The sequence below is a fragment of the Berghia stephanieae genome, chromosome 5 (genome assembly GCF_034508935.2).
Source record: "Berghia stephanieae isolate SIO BIC M18660-M18661 chromosome 5, UCSD_Bste_1.3, whole genome shotgun sequence".
Lineage (NCBI taxonomy): Eukaryota > Metazoa > Mollusca > Gastropoda > Nudibranchia > Aeolidiidae > Berghia > Berghia stephanieae.
The window spans coordinates 23,729,436-23,744,220 of NC_088364.1; the positions used below are offsets into that span (position 1 = coordinate 23,729,436).

At 35.8% G+C, this 14,785-nt stretch overlaps 1 protein-coding gene across 11 annotated transcripts in view; it reads right to left on the reverse strand.

Moving 5' to 3' along the window:
- The window catches only part of LOC144972622 (lysosomal alpha-glucosidase-like), a 117,924-nt gene that overhangs the window by 65,527 nt on the left and 37,612 nt on the right, over positions 1 to 14,785 (reverse strand). For 9 of the 11 annotated variants that reach the window (XR_013645384.1, XM_078914061.1, XM_078914065.1 and 6 more), the window contains exons 3-6: positions 12,221 to 12,366; positions 9,553 to 9,724; positions 7,853 to 7,976; positions 4,796 to 5,049 (exon numbers count right to left, since the gene is read on the reverse strand). Coding sequence is in view for 10 of the 11 variants with exons in the window: in XM_078914061.1 (XP_078770187.1) it covers positions 4,796 to 5,049; positions 7,853 to 7,976; positions 9,553 to 9,724; positions 12,221 to 12,366 (696 nt within the window). In the remaining variant the exon portion in view is untranslated. Of the gene's footprint in view, positions 1 to 4,108; positions 4,345 to 4,795; positions 5,050 to 7,852; positions 7,977 to 9,552; positions 9,725 to 12,220; positions 12,367 to 14,785 lie in introns of all 11 variants that reach the window. The other 2 variants (XM_078914070.1, XM_078914071.1) reach the window with 1 other exon arrangement.

Genomic DNA, 14,785 nt, shown 5'->3' on the forward strand with positions numbered 1-14,785 from the left:
CACTAGCGGATCTGAACCGGTCTCGTTCAATGTTGACACTGCTGACCTGGCTGTATTGAGGGCATTGTATCGCAATCCAGATTGAAATAATATTGTCAAAAAAGCTATAGTAGTCTGAACATTTTTACTCATAGGGTCCACCCCATCAGCATCACAAAACTGGATAAATTTCAGTAAGTAACTATTGTACTGTTTTTGGGTGTTGCGACGCCAACTTTTCATAATTATTTTTAAGTCGTGCTTGGAAACTCCTTGTTTCCGGATTTTTGCCCTGATAAGAGACAAGCCCTCAACTTTAGTTTTGGATACAAAGGGTGCACAGCTGCCCTGTCTGATGCCAATGCCAATAGGTGTTTTGAGGCTTTTAGATGGACCGGGGACGCTATCAGCATAGTCATAAGTTTGGGGAACCAAGTCTGTGTTTGCACAAATTGGTGCTATCACCAACGCTCGCAATACTTTGTCCTGTTGTATCTTTTGTAGAGCCCTGGGGATCATATTGAATGGTGGGAATAAATACACAAATCCAGCCCATAAATGATAAAAGGCATTAATGGCACAGGCAGATGGGTCAGGATATAACGACATATATTTGGGAATAAGAAAATTGGTTCTAGAAGCAAAAAGATCAATTTCTGGATTTCCAAAATGATCACAAAGATTATTGAACTCTGCTCGATTAAACGACCACTCAGTATGAATAGATAATTTTCTACTATAATCATCAGCAATGATATTTTCCACTCCGGGAATATGACATGCTGAAATCCATATTCCCCTGGTTTTGCACCATAAAATTAACTCTCGTGTGATGTCATTGCATTTAACTGAATAGGTTCCCCCCATGTTATTAATGTATGAAACAGCTGTCATATTATCTACTTCTACCCGAATGTGACAATTGGAAATATCTTTGCACAAAGATTGAAGTCCTAAATAAACTGCTTTTATTTCTAGAACGTTGATGTGATCCATCTGCTCTTCTTCCGTCCCTGTGTGGCAACATCATTCATAATTGCTCCATAGCCATGACCTGAAGCATCAGTTCTCATCACAAAAGAAGGGTTATCTATATGTAATCGTTTCTTACTGTGGAGGCCTTCAGGCTTCCACCATTCTAATTCAATAAAAGATTGAACTGAAACTTTAATATTTCTATCAAAGTTATATACTTGTTTGAGAGCCTCAATTTTTTGACACTCAAGACTTCTATAGAATAAAGGTCCATATTCAACAGCAGGGAAAGAGGCGACTAACATGCCGATAATCTTAGCTAAAAATCTAACTGAGATGGAAGAAGGAAGGTTCTCAATCATACAAATAATCTGATCTTTCTTTTTATCACTTAAAGTCACTGACATATCCAAGGAACTGAGTACAAAACCTAAGTGCTCCATTTCTTGAGATGGGGTTAAGTTAGACTTATCTGATATTTCAAATCCTAACGAACGCACAATATTGGTCATGTACTTCAAATTATGTTCGCATTCCTCAATATACAAACTGCATATAATTCCCTTAAGATGCAGGTGAGCAACAATAGGTTTCATGATTTCAGTGAAGATTCTAGGACTATCACGGAACCCCTGCAGAAGAACAAGGTATTGGTATAACGATTCATTATGAACAAATTTAAGAAATTTGGTAAAATCTGGGTGCATGGGCAAAGAATGGTATGCATTAGATAAATCTAGCGAAACCATGAAACAGTTAGGTTCTATAAGTTGTAACAAGAATGTAAAGTGTCCATTTTAAAATGGCGATAACGCACAAAGGAGTTGAGGTGTTTTACATTTAATATCATTCGATACTTTTTCCTCTGCTCACCGGTATAGCACGTTTTTCCCTAAGGAAAACATTATTAACAAAATCACCCTCCTCCGGTGTACATTTCTGGATAACACCATCCCTTTCATATTGTATTATCATCTCCTGTAAAGCTATCTTTTCATCCTGTTTAAATTGGATAGTATGAGCTGGTTTCATTTGAACAGGAGAGGACAAAAAATCAATTGCACATCCAAAAATACATTGAATAATAAAAGGATCAGAGGTATACATTTTCCAAGCAGATTTAAATAATTTAGTTCTGCCCCCATGCAAATGGGTTACCTTATCCTTTAATTCCTCCTTTTGAAGGTGTGTTGCTTGTGGTGTTGTTTGTGGTTGTTCCATGTCCTTGTATTCCCCCGAAAGGTGTTTGTCCCCCCTCCTTGACCTTTCCATGGTTGGCCTTTGCCTAAAAAAGGAAACCTTTTCTGGCCATGGGACGGGTACGGGGAAAATCTCCTTGTGGTTTTTGCCACTCGAATAGAATCGTTCATGTCTTTAATCTTATCTTTAATGTTGCTCCCAAATAACTTGTCACTAACAGGATAGGAAGCGGTACAGAGAGCGTTGAGGTCATCTCTAATTTCACCGCGAAGTGACTGTCTTCTATAAATATCCAAACTATGAGAGGCATTGGTGAGCAAAGCGACTCCATCCGAAATATTTTCCAGTACTTCTTTGTTATCTCCTTTCACCATCTCCATAGCCCTGCAAACAGCAGTAATGCCTTTCATAAGCAATACCTGCACTTTCTGCAAGGATGCGTCCCTCATTCTAGAGGCAGGGGATATCTGTTTAAAAACCTCCTCATTGCATTGGACAACCTCTAGTCTAGAGCAATTGGCTGGCACTGGATATTTTTCAGAGAGAGCAGTAACCGTATCCTTGGGCAGACCGTCACATAAAACCTGTGTAACACCAGTTGAAACATTCTCTGCCAGCACCTTCCCTTTCACTTCTGTCCTGCCTACCACATTCTCGAAATATGAGAATGCCTGCTCCATCATCCCTGTATCTCTACTACTGCCTGGCACCACATCAACTGACCGCGAAAGGTCAGCATTACATACATCTTTACTGCCTGACCGCGAAAGGTCAGCATTACATACATCTTTACTGCCTGACCGCGAAAGATCAGACTCAATGTCATCATTACATATTGGCTGCGAAAGGCCAATATTGACATTAGCATATTCCTCCTTCATTTGGCTCACCACTGCACCAATCCCATCAACACACTGAGTTGTTGTTTTATTTAATTAAAGTCCAGTTCACTGCTACCAACGCTACTACTACCAGCACCGTAACTGCTCCCCTCCGTTTTCTTTCCTTTACCTTTCCCCTTCACACCTCTTACACTTCCTTTCCCAACACATTCCTTCTCGCTCGCCCCGTCTTTCACTTCACCACCTCCTTTCCCTTTCTTATCATCCGCTCGGCTACTCTCGATTGTTTCTTTCTCCATCACCGTCTCGGAACCAAAGATGGCATTCATTGTAATTGTAAACAAAGGGACAGAGATGGCAGACGATAAATAGGCGTTAAACTATTGTTTAAAATTGCACAAGTTATACGAATATATACACTATCCAGATGAATGAATTCACAACATATAACTTGAACACAATTCCGTTTGAAAATATAGAATAATAATAATATAGAATTTAAATCAAATTGAAGTTGGTGGGCTCAAGTGATCAACGCTAAAGCAACGCTAAAAGTGATCACGTGACGCAGCGCTTCCTCCAAGTGGCTCCTATCAGCATTAAAGTAGACGGAATAATTTATGTCTGGGAGAAAGCACTTTGAGATAAATCAGCACAATAATACAAAACAATTCTAATTTCAGATCACTAAATCTCGGATTTATAAGAAATACTTTTTTTTTTATATGACAGATTAAATAGCGGGGTGCTCGTATAATGATTGTCTCTTAAATAAAACAAAACTTGAGCAGTGAAGACTGCTAAATAGGTCATGAAATCTTTAGAGTAAAAAGAAAATAACAGATGACAGCTTTGCTTTGAAAATTATACAAGGAAAAAAAGGAAAAGTTATAATTGATCATACACTTTTCTAAACAAGTTATGCACGTTGTTAAAGAAAGAGTTGTTAATTAATAGCACAATGATCCAAATGTGGAAATGCCATAAAAATTGCCCCTTGAGTGATTTTCACAAACAGTGACAAATGTTTTGTAAAGAAAGAAAATATGTAAATTATCCACAACTATCTTATTCATGAAGAACTGAAAAATCAGTATGCAAAGAATTCTTACATAGGGCATATTGGCATCTCTGTTCCTTTTAATCATGGCTTTCAGATGATTTGCACCATGAATGCCAAATTTGCAAATATGGAAGCCCAGGGACCAGAAAGGAGGAATGTGAGGATACCCTATGACGTCAGCAAACTGTTTCACAACAAAGAGAGCTTGGGGTCCCATGAATATAAAAAAGTCAAAAATGCCACCAAGCATACGATAGGTTATGGCTCCGGGCTGTTGAGCTACCTCTAGTAGACAAGAAATGTACAAGAAAAGGAACATAACATTTAACCAAAAACCGATAATGCTGCAAACAAAAAAGGTGTGCAGGGAACAAAATAATATCTTTAATCAGTGGGAAAGAGAATGCACTGATAATTTGATGTGATGATTTTATAAGAAATGAAATGGCTTGTTCAAAAATGGAGATCACAACCAGGTTTTTATTTTAGAACGTTGTAAGTTGTACAATGACCCAAGCATTGTGATGTATGTGTTCTTTTAGGATACAAATGATCACATTTAAGCATACTGTACGGTAGCTTTTAAAAAAATCATTGCAGTGTGGCTAATGATTATAATAGTGTAATGATAATCTCTCTTTCTCCTTGGTCTGTTATTTCTTGTGATCCCAATTTGAAAAACATTGTTATTTTTAAAGCTAAGTTATAATTGCGTCCCAGCTATGCCTTTACTCACATATGGCATCTGAGCCTCTCTATTCCTCTTTACCACCTCTGAGAGGTACTCGCTTGTATTGTATCCCCATCGGCACAAGTGAAAGCCAAGGGCCCAAAAGGGAGGGAGGTAAGGCCGACCAATAACATCAACCAGCTGTGGAGTGATTGCCCCTGCTTCAGGCCCAGTTAGGACAAAGAAGTCAAGAACTCCACCAAGAAATCTGTATGTGACAGCACCTTCATTCCCATCACCGTAGGGCTGATAGGCTACCTCTGAGAAAGAAGTAATTTTAAGCAAAGTAAGCATTATGAAGAACAGCCAGGGCTTTCTCTAATACTTATGTTAGGAAAAACTGCTGCTTGTTCGACAATACTAACAATAGATTCTACCCTGCATACATAAATAAAGTATACAGATAAGTTAAATATTTTAGTAATAATTTTTTAATAATTTCAACAAAACTGATGAAAATTCTCAAGTATAGCAAAAGAGGCACTACAACAACACAAGAAAAGAATAGAAAACAATGGCTATTCAAAGAAAAAAGCTAAACAAAACGAGTGTTACGACAAATGTTATAATAGTAAAATGCCAAATATTCATAAAATCATTGTTTTATATCAAATTGCATAACAGTAGAAATAAATTTTGACATTCTGTCCCCAAGAAAATGCCTTCATTAAATGGAAATTTTTTCTTCTGTTGGTAGTTACAATAAAAATATAATGTAAATCATGACTATAGAATTCGTCTCCCACACAAGTGATAATATTTTGAGAAAACATCCTAAAGATCAAATTGGTTTTTCAATGACAAACAGTTTCAGAAACTGGAATTGTCTTGGAATTGTGAAATGTTGGGCTTTGGTAAATGAGAGTGTCTGGTGACCAGCAATTTCCGTAGACATTGGAAAAGATGTTAGAAACTGTGGGATATGTGAAAAATATAAGATTGTTCCACCAGAACCATTGAAACCATCAGTAATTCCATTATATCCTTGGCAAAGTAGATCTCTTTGAATGGATAGGTTTAACTTATTTGCTTTTTGTTGATAACTACTCAAGGTGGATTGAGATTGCACATCTACAATCTGCAAATTCAAGTTCAGTGATAGATCACAAGAAATCAGTGTTTTCAAAATATGGAATACCACAAAAGGTTATTTCAGAAAATGGCCAGTAACTGGTCTCTGCAGAATTCAAACAATTTGAAAAGGGGTACGAGTTTGACCATATTACCAGTAATCCAAGATATCCCAAAAGGCAGAATGGGCAGTACAGACTTCTAAAAATTTACTGAAACAAGCGGATGATCCATACATAGCATTACTAAACTACAGAGCAACTCCATTGGAACATGAGTTAAGCCCTGTAAAGTTATTAATTAGTCAAAAATTGAGAACCAAACTGCCTGCCATGACCAAAAAATACAGAGGTAAGAGCAGGAAAGATTTTTGCCAAAAAGTCAAACAACTTAAAGATTGTCAAACACAAAAGAGCTCATCCTCTCTCTGACATGCAAAACAATCAAGCAGTTTGGATCTATCCATAACAACAATGTAGAACAATGCATAGTGCACTCAATGACCATTCATATTCAATTAAAAGCCCATTTGGGTACCAACAAAGAAATCGTCAGCATTTGCGTATGCGCAACACTGGATCAGAGTCAAACAATCAAAGGTCGCCAAGACCTAATGATCTTATTTGTATACATCAGTCTACAAAGTATAACGATGTTGCTGGATGGGGAGCCAAAAATGTACATACATCTGACCAGTCTAACCAGGAATCATTGAGCAATGAGCAATATAGAGCCATTGGTCCGAAAATCATCATAACCAATGAACAAATTGCAACCCCATTGTCCCCCAACATATGTCACAAGACATGGGAGATGCATCGTTCATCCAGCTCATTTTCGAGAGTGTTAGTTTAGATCATGGACTGTAGGGTTCAAATAGCGAACTGATCTGATTAGCAGATTATGGGGACCAGCATAGCATAGGGCAAGAAGAAATATTTAATCTAGAGTACAAGAATATTGCTAAGTTGAAAGATTGAATGGATGTATAAAAAGAGCGTTGGTTTATCTAAATTATGATCATGAGGAAGAAATAGTTTCAGGACTAATTTTGTGAATAAAAATTGTGTTAGGTAGAGAGCGTATTCTTCTATTGGATTATAACTGTACAAGACTTCAAGATCCAGAAATGAACAAGAGTAGCATGACATGTACAAACATGTTTAATTGATACAGTTTATCTAGTTATGATAGATGTTTGATTTTTGACATTGACGCTTATTCCGTTATCAATTCCTTGAGTTAAAGAAGGGAAGATGTAATGGTATCGATTCTACTATTTTGAATGGCTATGACTGTAATACTATTATTGATAGAGTATTGTTGTAATGGCCATGAAAAGAAGACTTAATTAAAAGGTCCTATGTTAAATCGATGTCATCTGTATTAATTCTTATTAACTAACACTACAATGACCTAAGTAGAAAACCAAATTGATGTTTGCAGATGATCAAAGGAGCAAGCATCCTGCTATTCTACTGCAGAGTGCACTGTAAAGTGTGTAATGCGTTTGCTTGGTGCAACCTGGTCCAATGACATTCTAGAAGTCAATTTATTGAAAGGTATTTTTGTCAGTTCCCCCAAAGTACAAGTGTGCATTCAGACCTGGTGCTTAGACAGATAAAATCAGCATTTACAAATTTACTTTTAGCCCAAAATTTCTCAATTTCTGGAAGTTTTTTTTTTTCTTCGGATATTACCTACAAATTTGGAAGAAATTTAGTGAAAAATATCATTTTTTGAAAATATAGATTTGTGACCAGATACATTGCATCAATTCAAGAATTTAAAAACGTATTTCATAGTAAGTGTGGAAATCCTGCATCATTGGTCACACAATTTTTTTTTCTTCAAATTCAGATTTTTCTCACAATTTGTCACATAGGCAGGTGTCAAACCGGTGATGTGGTGAATTTAGATGAATCATGCTTTTAGATCAAATAAGTTTAGGTAATGTGCACTGCAGTTAATACATTCGACTACATTCCTTACCTCCTGCATTGCTGTTTAGAAGGAAAATACCATGAGCATTATTTTGACTACCGTTCTTGTTCACATCTCTGCCCTTTTCAAGATTCAAGAAAAATGGATGAGAGCCATATCCATTGTTGTTCAGCTGTAAATGTCAAAGAAGACGATGTCTTTAATTTTAATAATTTTCAAAAGGTCTTTAAAAATAACAAAGGTATATCTTCTCTTTTTGTAGAAAACGGTAAGGGCTGCCTGAAGCCGGTGATCGTAAAATACTAACGAAAGAGTGAAAATGGAAAGGCTTCGTATGGGAACAAAACATTTATTAAAACTTATTTGGCCTAGTAAACTTTATATAATTTGATTTCACTATGCACCGTAAAATCTGTAAAATTAGTGATATGATAATTATAGTAATAATGATAATAATAATATTAATATTGAAAATAATAATAATAATAATAATAATAATAATAATAATAATAATAATAATAATAATAATAATAATAATAATAATAATAATAATAATAATAATACAACTACTACCATTACTACTACTACTATTACTACTACTACTACTACTACTACTACTACTACTACTACTACTACTACTACTACTACTACTACTACTACTACTACTACTAATACTAATACTAATACTGTTACAACTACCTAAAATAATAATAATAATAATAATAATAATAATAATAATAATAATAATAATAATAATAATAATAATAATAATAATAATAATAATAATAATAATAATAATAATAATAATTAAATAATAATAATAATAATATCATCATCATCATCATCATCATCATCATCATCATCATCATCATCATCATCATCATCATCATCATAATAATAATAATAAAAATAATAATAATAATAAAAAGGAAGGAGGAAGAATAGGAGGAGGATGTTTGTTTTGTTTTTAAGGATTTCACGGCGCTTGCAACACATTAAGGTTATATCAGCGCCAGTAAAAAGGAAGAAAATGGGATAGTAAAAAGTTCTAGAATCACAATTAAAGCACCAAAGAAAAGGAAGACAAAGGGGAATGGTTTAAATAGGTAACAGATGTATATTCAAAGAGCACACTAACATTGTACTTAGTTTGTGATCACCTAAGAGTCTTATCCAGACATAAGCACAGGTCCCCACTAAGAGGAACATACTCAAATGTTTACAAATGATAAATAATATTAGGGAACAGATGTATATTCCAAGCGCACACTAACATTGTACTTAGTTTGTGATCACCTAAGAGTCTCATCCAGACACAAGCACAGGTCCCCACTAAGAGGAACATACTCAAATGTTTACAAATGATAAATATGTAAACAATAATAATAAAGTGTATAACAGAGAGATGATTTACAAGACAAAAAAAATCATCTCCCAAAACTCTAACTGTACATTCGACTGTTTCCCTCCCAGCTAAGGTATCTGGCCAGGGTCAGGACAAAACCAAGTAATCTCATCCCAAGACAAAGACAGAGAGTATGTTGGAAAACAGATATAGGGGGATAGAAGACACAATTAGTGCCTCCCTGCCCAGTATGGGAGGTCAGGAACCCCATCCAGGAATAGGAATTTCCTCAGAGAAGGAGAATGATGACGCTGATAATGACAACAATGAGGAGGAGGAGGAGGAGGAGGAGGAGGAGGAGGAGGAGGAGGAGGAGGAGGAGGAGGAGAAATCTAAACTTTACCTTTGGTACATCGTCTCTATTCCAGAATACATATCTCCCCCATTTAGAAATATCAATGAGAAAATTGTTACGATGTTCACCAAACCCATAGATGTATTTGGTCGACAGCTTTGTGCTTATCTGCAAAAACTGATCTGAGAAAATCAAAGGTGCCAAACCCGTTGTATCAAAACTGAAAAGTAAAAGCATTGTAGAATTTAATATGAATTAATACAAGCATATGCCAATCAACAAGACGGCAGTCAAAAACTATATACGGCTGACAATTGAGTATGGTTTTACAGTGGAATCTCAGTATAACAGGTCCAGATATAACAGGACCTGGTTATAAAAGGGGTTTTTTTTTCACATCTTTATTTTCTTTCTCCCTTTTAACTTTTTCAATTCATCAGCAGGGATTTTTAAGGGCCTAATCAGTTATAACAGGTTTGTCGGAACCCACTCAATATATCCAAATACAATGCATTACGCATGGCTATGTGGCTTTGTGGTAAGACACTCGCTTTCGGATCGGAAGGTCCTGGGTCCGAGTCTCACTGGCGCATAGTTGAGTTCTTGGAAAAGGCTCTTTACTCACATTCTCTCACCATACTCAGGTGTAAAATGAGTATCTGGCTGTTAACATCGTTGTCTCTGTCAAAAAAAATGTAATATCGCCTAACAGGCGTCATGTCCCGTCCTACATATTAAGTGTTGCTGTTGGCCAGGGACCCAATGTAAAGCGTTTTTTTAACGCTCAAGTACAGCTCAAGTTAATGGGCCTAATTTGTGAATACATTGGAACTCGGATACAATGGTGAAAGTGGGACTACATTGTTGTAGCTGAGTCCTGTTAGATCCATGCATATGATATCTAAAGGGAGGCAATACTGAAGGATATAAAAAATACAAAAAGTAAATAAATTAGACGACGTGTCAGTGACTTTCATCCCTTTAACTCCGCCACCCCCATCATCACCATCTCTCTCTCACCTCTACCATAGACTTTGGATCAAAAGGCGGGTTGGAATGACACAATGGTAAAATTTGTGAGAGTGTGGATGTGTTGGTAGAGATAGAGGTGACCATTTTTTATTCACTGCTGAATACAGCGTTCAGTTTAGTTCAACAGGTAAAACGGACCAGTCTGTAAAGGATAACAGATGGTTTGTTTGTTTGTTTGTTTTTCAGCTTTTTACGGCGCTTGCGACACATATAGGTCATATCAATGCCAGTAAAAAGAAGAAAATAGAATAGTCAAAATATTCTAGATTTACAATCAAAGCACCCAAGAAAAAGTAAGACAAAGGGAAATTGGTTCAAATAGGGAACAGATGTACTCGTAGATTCCAAGAGCATACCATAAATTTACTTTGTTTACCTTAAAGTCTCATCCAGAAACCAGCAAAGACACACACTCAAATGTTTACAGAATACATAACTAACAATACATAACAGAGAGATGATTTACAAGGAACAAAATATCATCTCCCAAAACTATAACTATACATTTGACTGTTTCGCTCCCAGTCAAGGACTCCACAGAAATCCCACCCAGAAGCAAGGTATTTGGCCATGTAATGAGGACAAAGGGAATAGAGAAGCTGGTGACAACAAGAATGATAGATGGAAAGTGAGCTGCAGGAAGACAAAGGATGAAATTGGTGTTCAACATCAGGGTCTGGACACAAAGAAGAAGTAATGTGGAGACCATCAGGGCAACAAATGATAGAGAGGATTGGACAGATATGATTGCCCACGCTTGAAAACAAGGCAACAGATGATGAGATAATAGCCGGGCCATGCTTATAAACAGATTCTGATTTTTATTGCTAAGTAAATGTCCCTTAGTTCCCATTAGTCAAAAATGTTTACCCCCCAGAGTTCCTATTACTGTGTATACAAGCTGGCATGTCTGAAACTCCAGTGACCAATCTAAAAGTCATTTCAGTTCGTATTTTCTTCTTTTTATCATTTTTTAAAGGTTTGACCAATCCTTTCTGTCACATTAAGTGATGACAATACCGTAGGTTTGTAACGAGATGTTTAGAAGTTTGTAATTTATTGTTATGTCTGACTATTGTCTGGATAGACACATAATTTATACAAGCTTCTACTTCTCTGCACTGTTCACACAAATTGAGTTAAAGGGAGAGTATAATGGTTTGATTGTTTTGGTTTTATTTCTTTGTGACTTTGATTCGCTCTCATCTCACTCCTCCACCTTCTTCTTATCCATTTCCTTCATCTTCTCCACTCTCTTTCTTTTCCTTCTCCTCTTCCTCACTGTTCTCATCCTCCTCCTTCTTCTCCTCCTTTTTCCCATCTTCTTTTAATTCTTCTAGACCATTATCCTTGTACTAGCTCTCTCATTCCTACACTCGGCTCTTGTGTTGCATCAAGGTACACCTAGCTACTTTGTCCCTTGCATCGCGTAGGTATTAATCAATCATATGGGTATAGTTCATGCAAGAGAGTTGATAGACGATGATTATAGATTTGGTTTACATCCGCAGATAAATTTTATTGTTTCTGTGAACTGATTAATTTTACATCTTTATAGCTCTCGTCACCCACCCCCACCCCATCCTCATTGCAAAAATATCAGTACTTAGCCTACACACAATGAAACACTGATTAAGGGAGATCATGAAAAAATGATCACATACTAAAAAAGAAATATACTCACATTATTTCTCCAGTGGAAGCTCTTGTAACTGAAATACTGAATGGTTGCTTTGTGATAGAAACCTTATATTGAGGACTCAAACTTTTTGAAGAGCTTGATGGGACTGCAAGCGGCACTTCATATCGATATTTATTAGGATCATATATCTGGGGGAGGGGGGAAAATAAATTTTAATTAATTCACTCAACCCTGACATTGACTATCTCTGTATTCATAAAACTCCATTCATTCAAACACCATTATTATCAGAATGGACATTTCCCTTGAAAGACTCTAACAAGTCAATCAAAATTGATGTGAACCATGTTCTTCATTTCAGACCATACTTCTTCATGAGCCCAAAGGCTCTTGAATGAAATTTTATTTTTATGTTGGGAGGGTGTTTGTTGGGAATTATATAAAAACACATGGTAGTGATTTTGGCTGTGACTACTTTTACCCCATAATTATTCGCATTTTTCTGATAAGCATCATAAGTGAATTTTTAAAGCCACGGTTTGTAATTTTTACATGTTGGTGATAAATTAACAAAACTATGTACAATTATAATAATAATAATAATAATAATAATAATAATAATAATAATAATAATAATAATAATAATAATAATAATAATAATAATAATAATAATAATAATATACTTTATTCATCCAAAAAATGGAAATTCGTTTACAGACGTGGCATGCATAAAAATGTATAAATATAAAGTTAAGAATTTATAGCGACAAGATATATATATATATATATATATATATATATATATATATATATATATATATATATATATATAATATATATATATATATATATATATAAAACATTTCAAGTATAATTATGATCAACTTCTACATTATACAATGTCAATCAATGCAGCACCAAAAGCAAATAAACTATTGCACCATTGTCCAAATAGACCGTGGGCTGGCTATAACCCCCCTCCCCCCCCCCCCTTTGGGATTTTATACCAGTACTTTTTTTATGTTAGGCAACCTCCTAAGGAAGTGATCTGAGCATGTTAGCCACTTGGCAAGTGTCGCCTTAACAGAGTTATTGCCCCTGAAAGGTCACGTAGTGCAAAAAAAAAGTACCAACCCATTTAAAATATTCATAACTTTTTTAGTTTTAGCTATAGAACATTCAAATCGGTTCCAAATGAAAGGCCACAGTCTATACCTAAACATAAGTTACGATATTAAGGTTTCAAGATTTTTGTCTTGAAGGAAATCCATGACAAAAGGTCAAACAGCAATTTTCTTGTGTTTTTCAATATCTATTTTTAAGAATAACAACTGAAAAATGAATAGTTCAATATGCTCTAAAAAAATGAAAATGTAGATGTACTGTAACTTAACGTACTTGCCAAATTTGAAAGCACCTGAAGTGATAGTTTTTGAATGGGAAGTCATTTAATGCCCAAAATACCGAAAGCCTGTGAACATATTTTTTTTTCAAAATTTAGTTAATATATTCATGTTGCATATCAAATTAAAGCTCTCGATTAGCAGAATATAGTTATTTCATTAAAATAATTTATAATATTTTATCAATGGCAGCATATGACGGGCTTAGTTCAAGATGTACTTTGCTCCACCAACTCAGCTGCAGAAGCTGGGTAATCTTTTTCCTCTTCGCTGTCACTGTCACTGTCACTCGTTTCTTCCTCACTGTTGTCACTGTCAAATTCATCAGCTGAAAGGGTTTTGAAAACATCATCTTCACTATCATCTGGCTGACCAGTTGACATATCCACCAGATCTTGTGGAACAATGTCTCCAGCACACCAGTTGCATTCTAGGTCTCCATCAGTAGTCACCTTCCAGCCATGATCCTCTGGAGGTGGCAGATTTGGAAATGAGATATTGGATTTCTTCCAAAGAAGCGTCTGATAATTCACACGCATGATGTGCATTTGAAGAGTGAATCGGCATGGGGCAGCAGGCTAAAATCAATTCCAACAGAGTTTGACAGAATATTTCCAGACCTTGTGTGGAACCGTTGACGAACCATATCAAAATGCAATTTGATCACATCTGAATAAGTATTTTTATTGTAGATAAAGCAAACAAACTGTTCCAAGTCATCCAGAAGCTTAGAATCCACAATTTCATTCACACCAAGAGCCTCGAATGCAAGAAGAAACTGTGGTTTTGCCTTCATGATTTTCAATTGCTTAATTTTTCATCTTCAAATGAATGCACTAGTGGTGTCACATCCTGTAAAAGCATGAAATCCCAAAATTGCACGAATCAAACTTGTCATGCATCTGAGATAATAGAGATACGTTGAAAAGTCTGCGATGACATCCTGTTCCAGTCCATAAAAACAGCGTCTTTGAAATTTCAGTTGCAAAATACATCATCAGTAGAAAGACATCTGTATCTGGAGAGTGAACAATAATTTCATCACAATCACTCTTGGCTGCATGAAAACAATGAAGTATAATGCAGCTGTGCTTCTTCATGTGATGAACATAATGAGTGTACGATGGTGGCTTCTGTTGTTACTCCATCTCTACTTGTCAAGCAAGTGCACTGTTCTTCTGATACAAACAGTATTTCCTTGCCT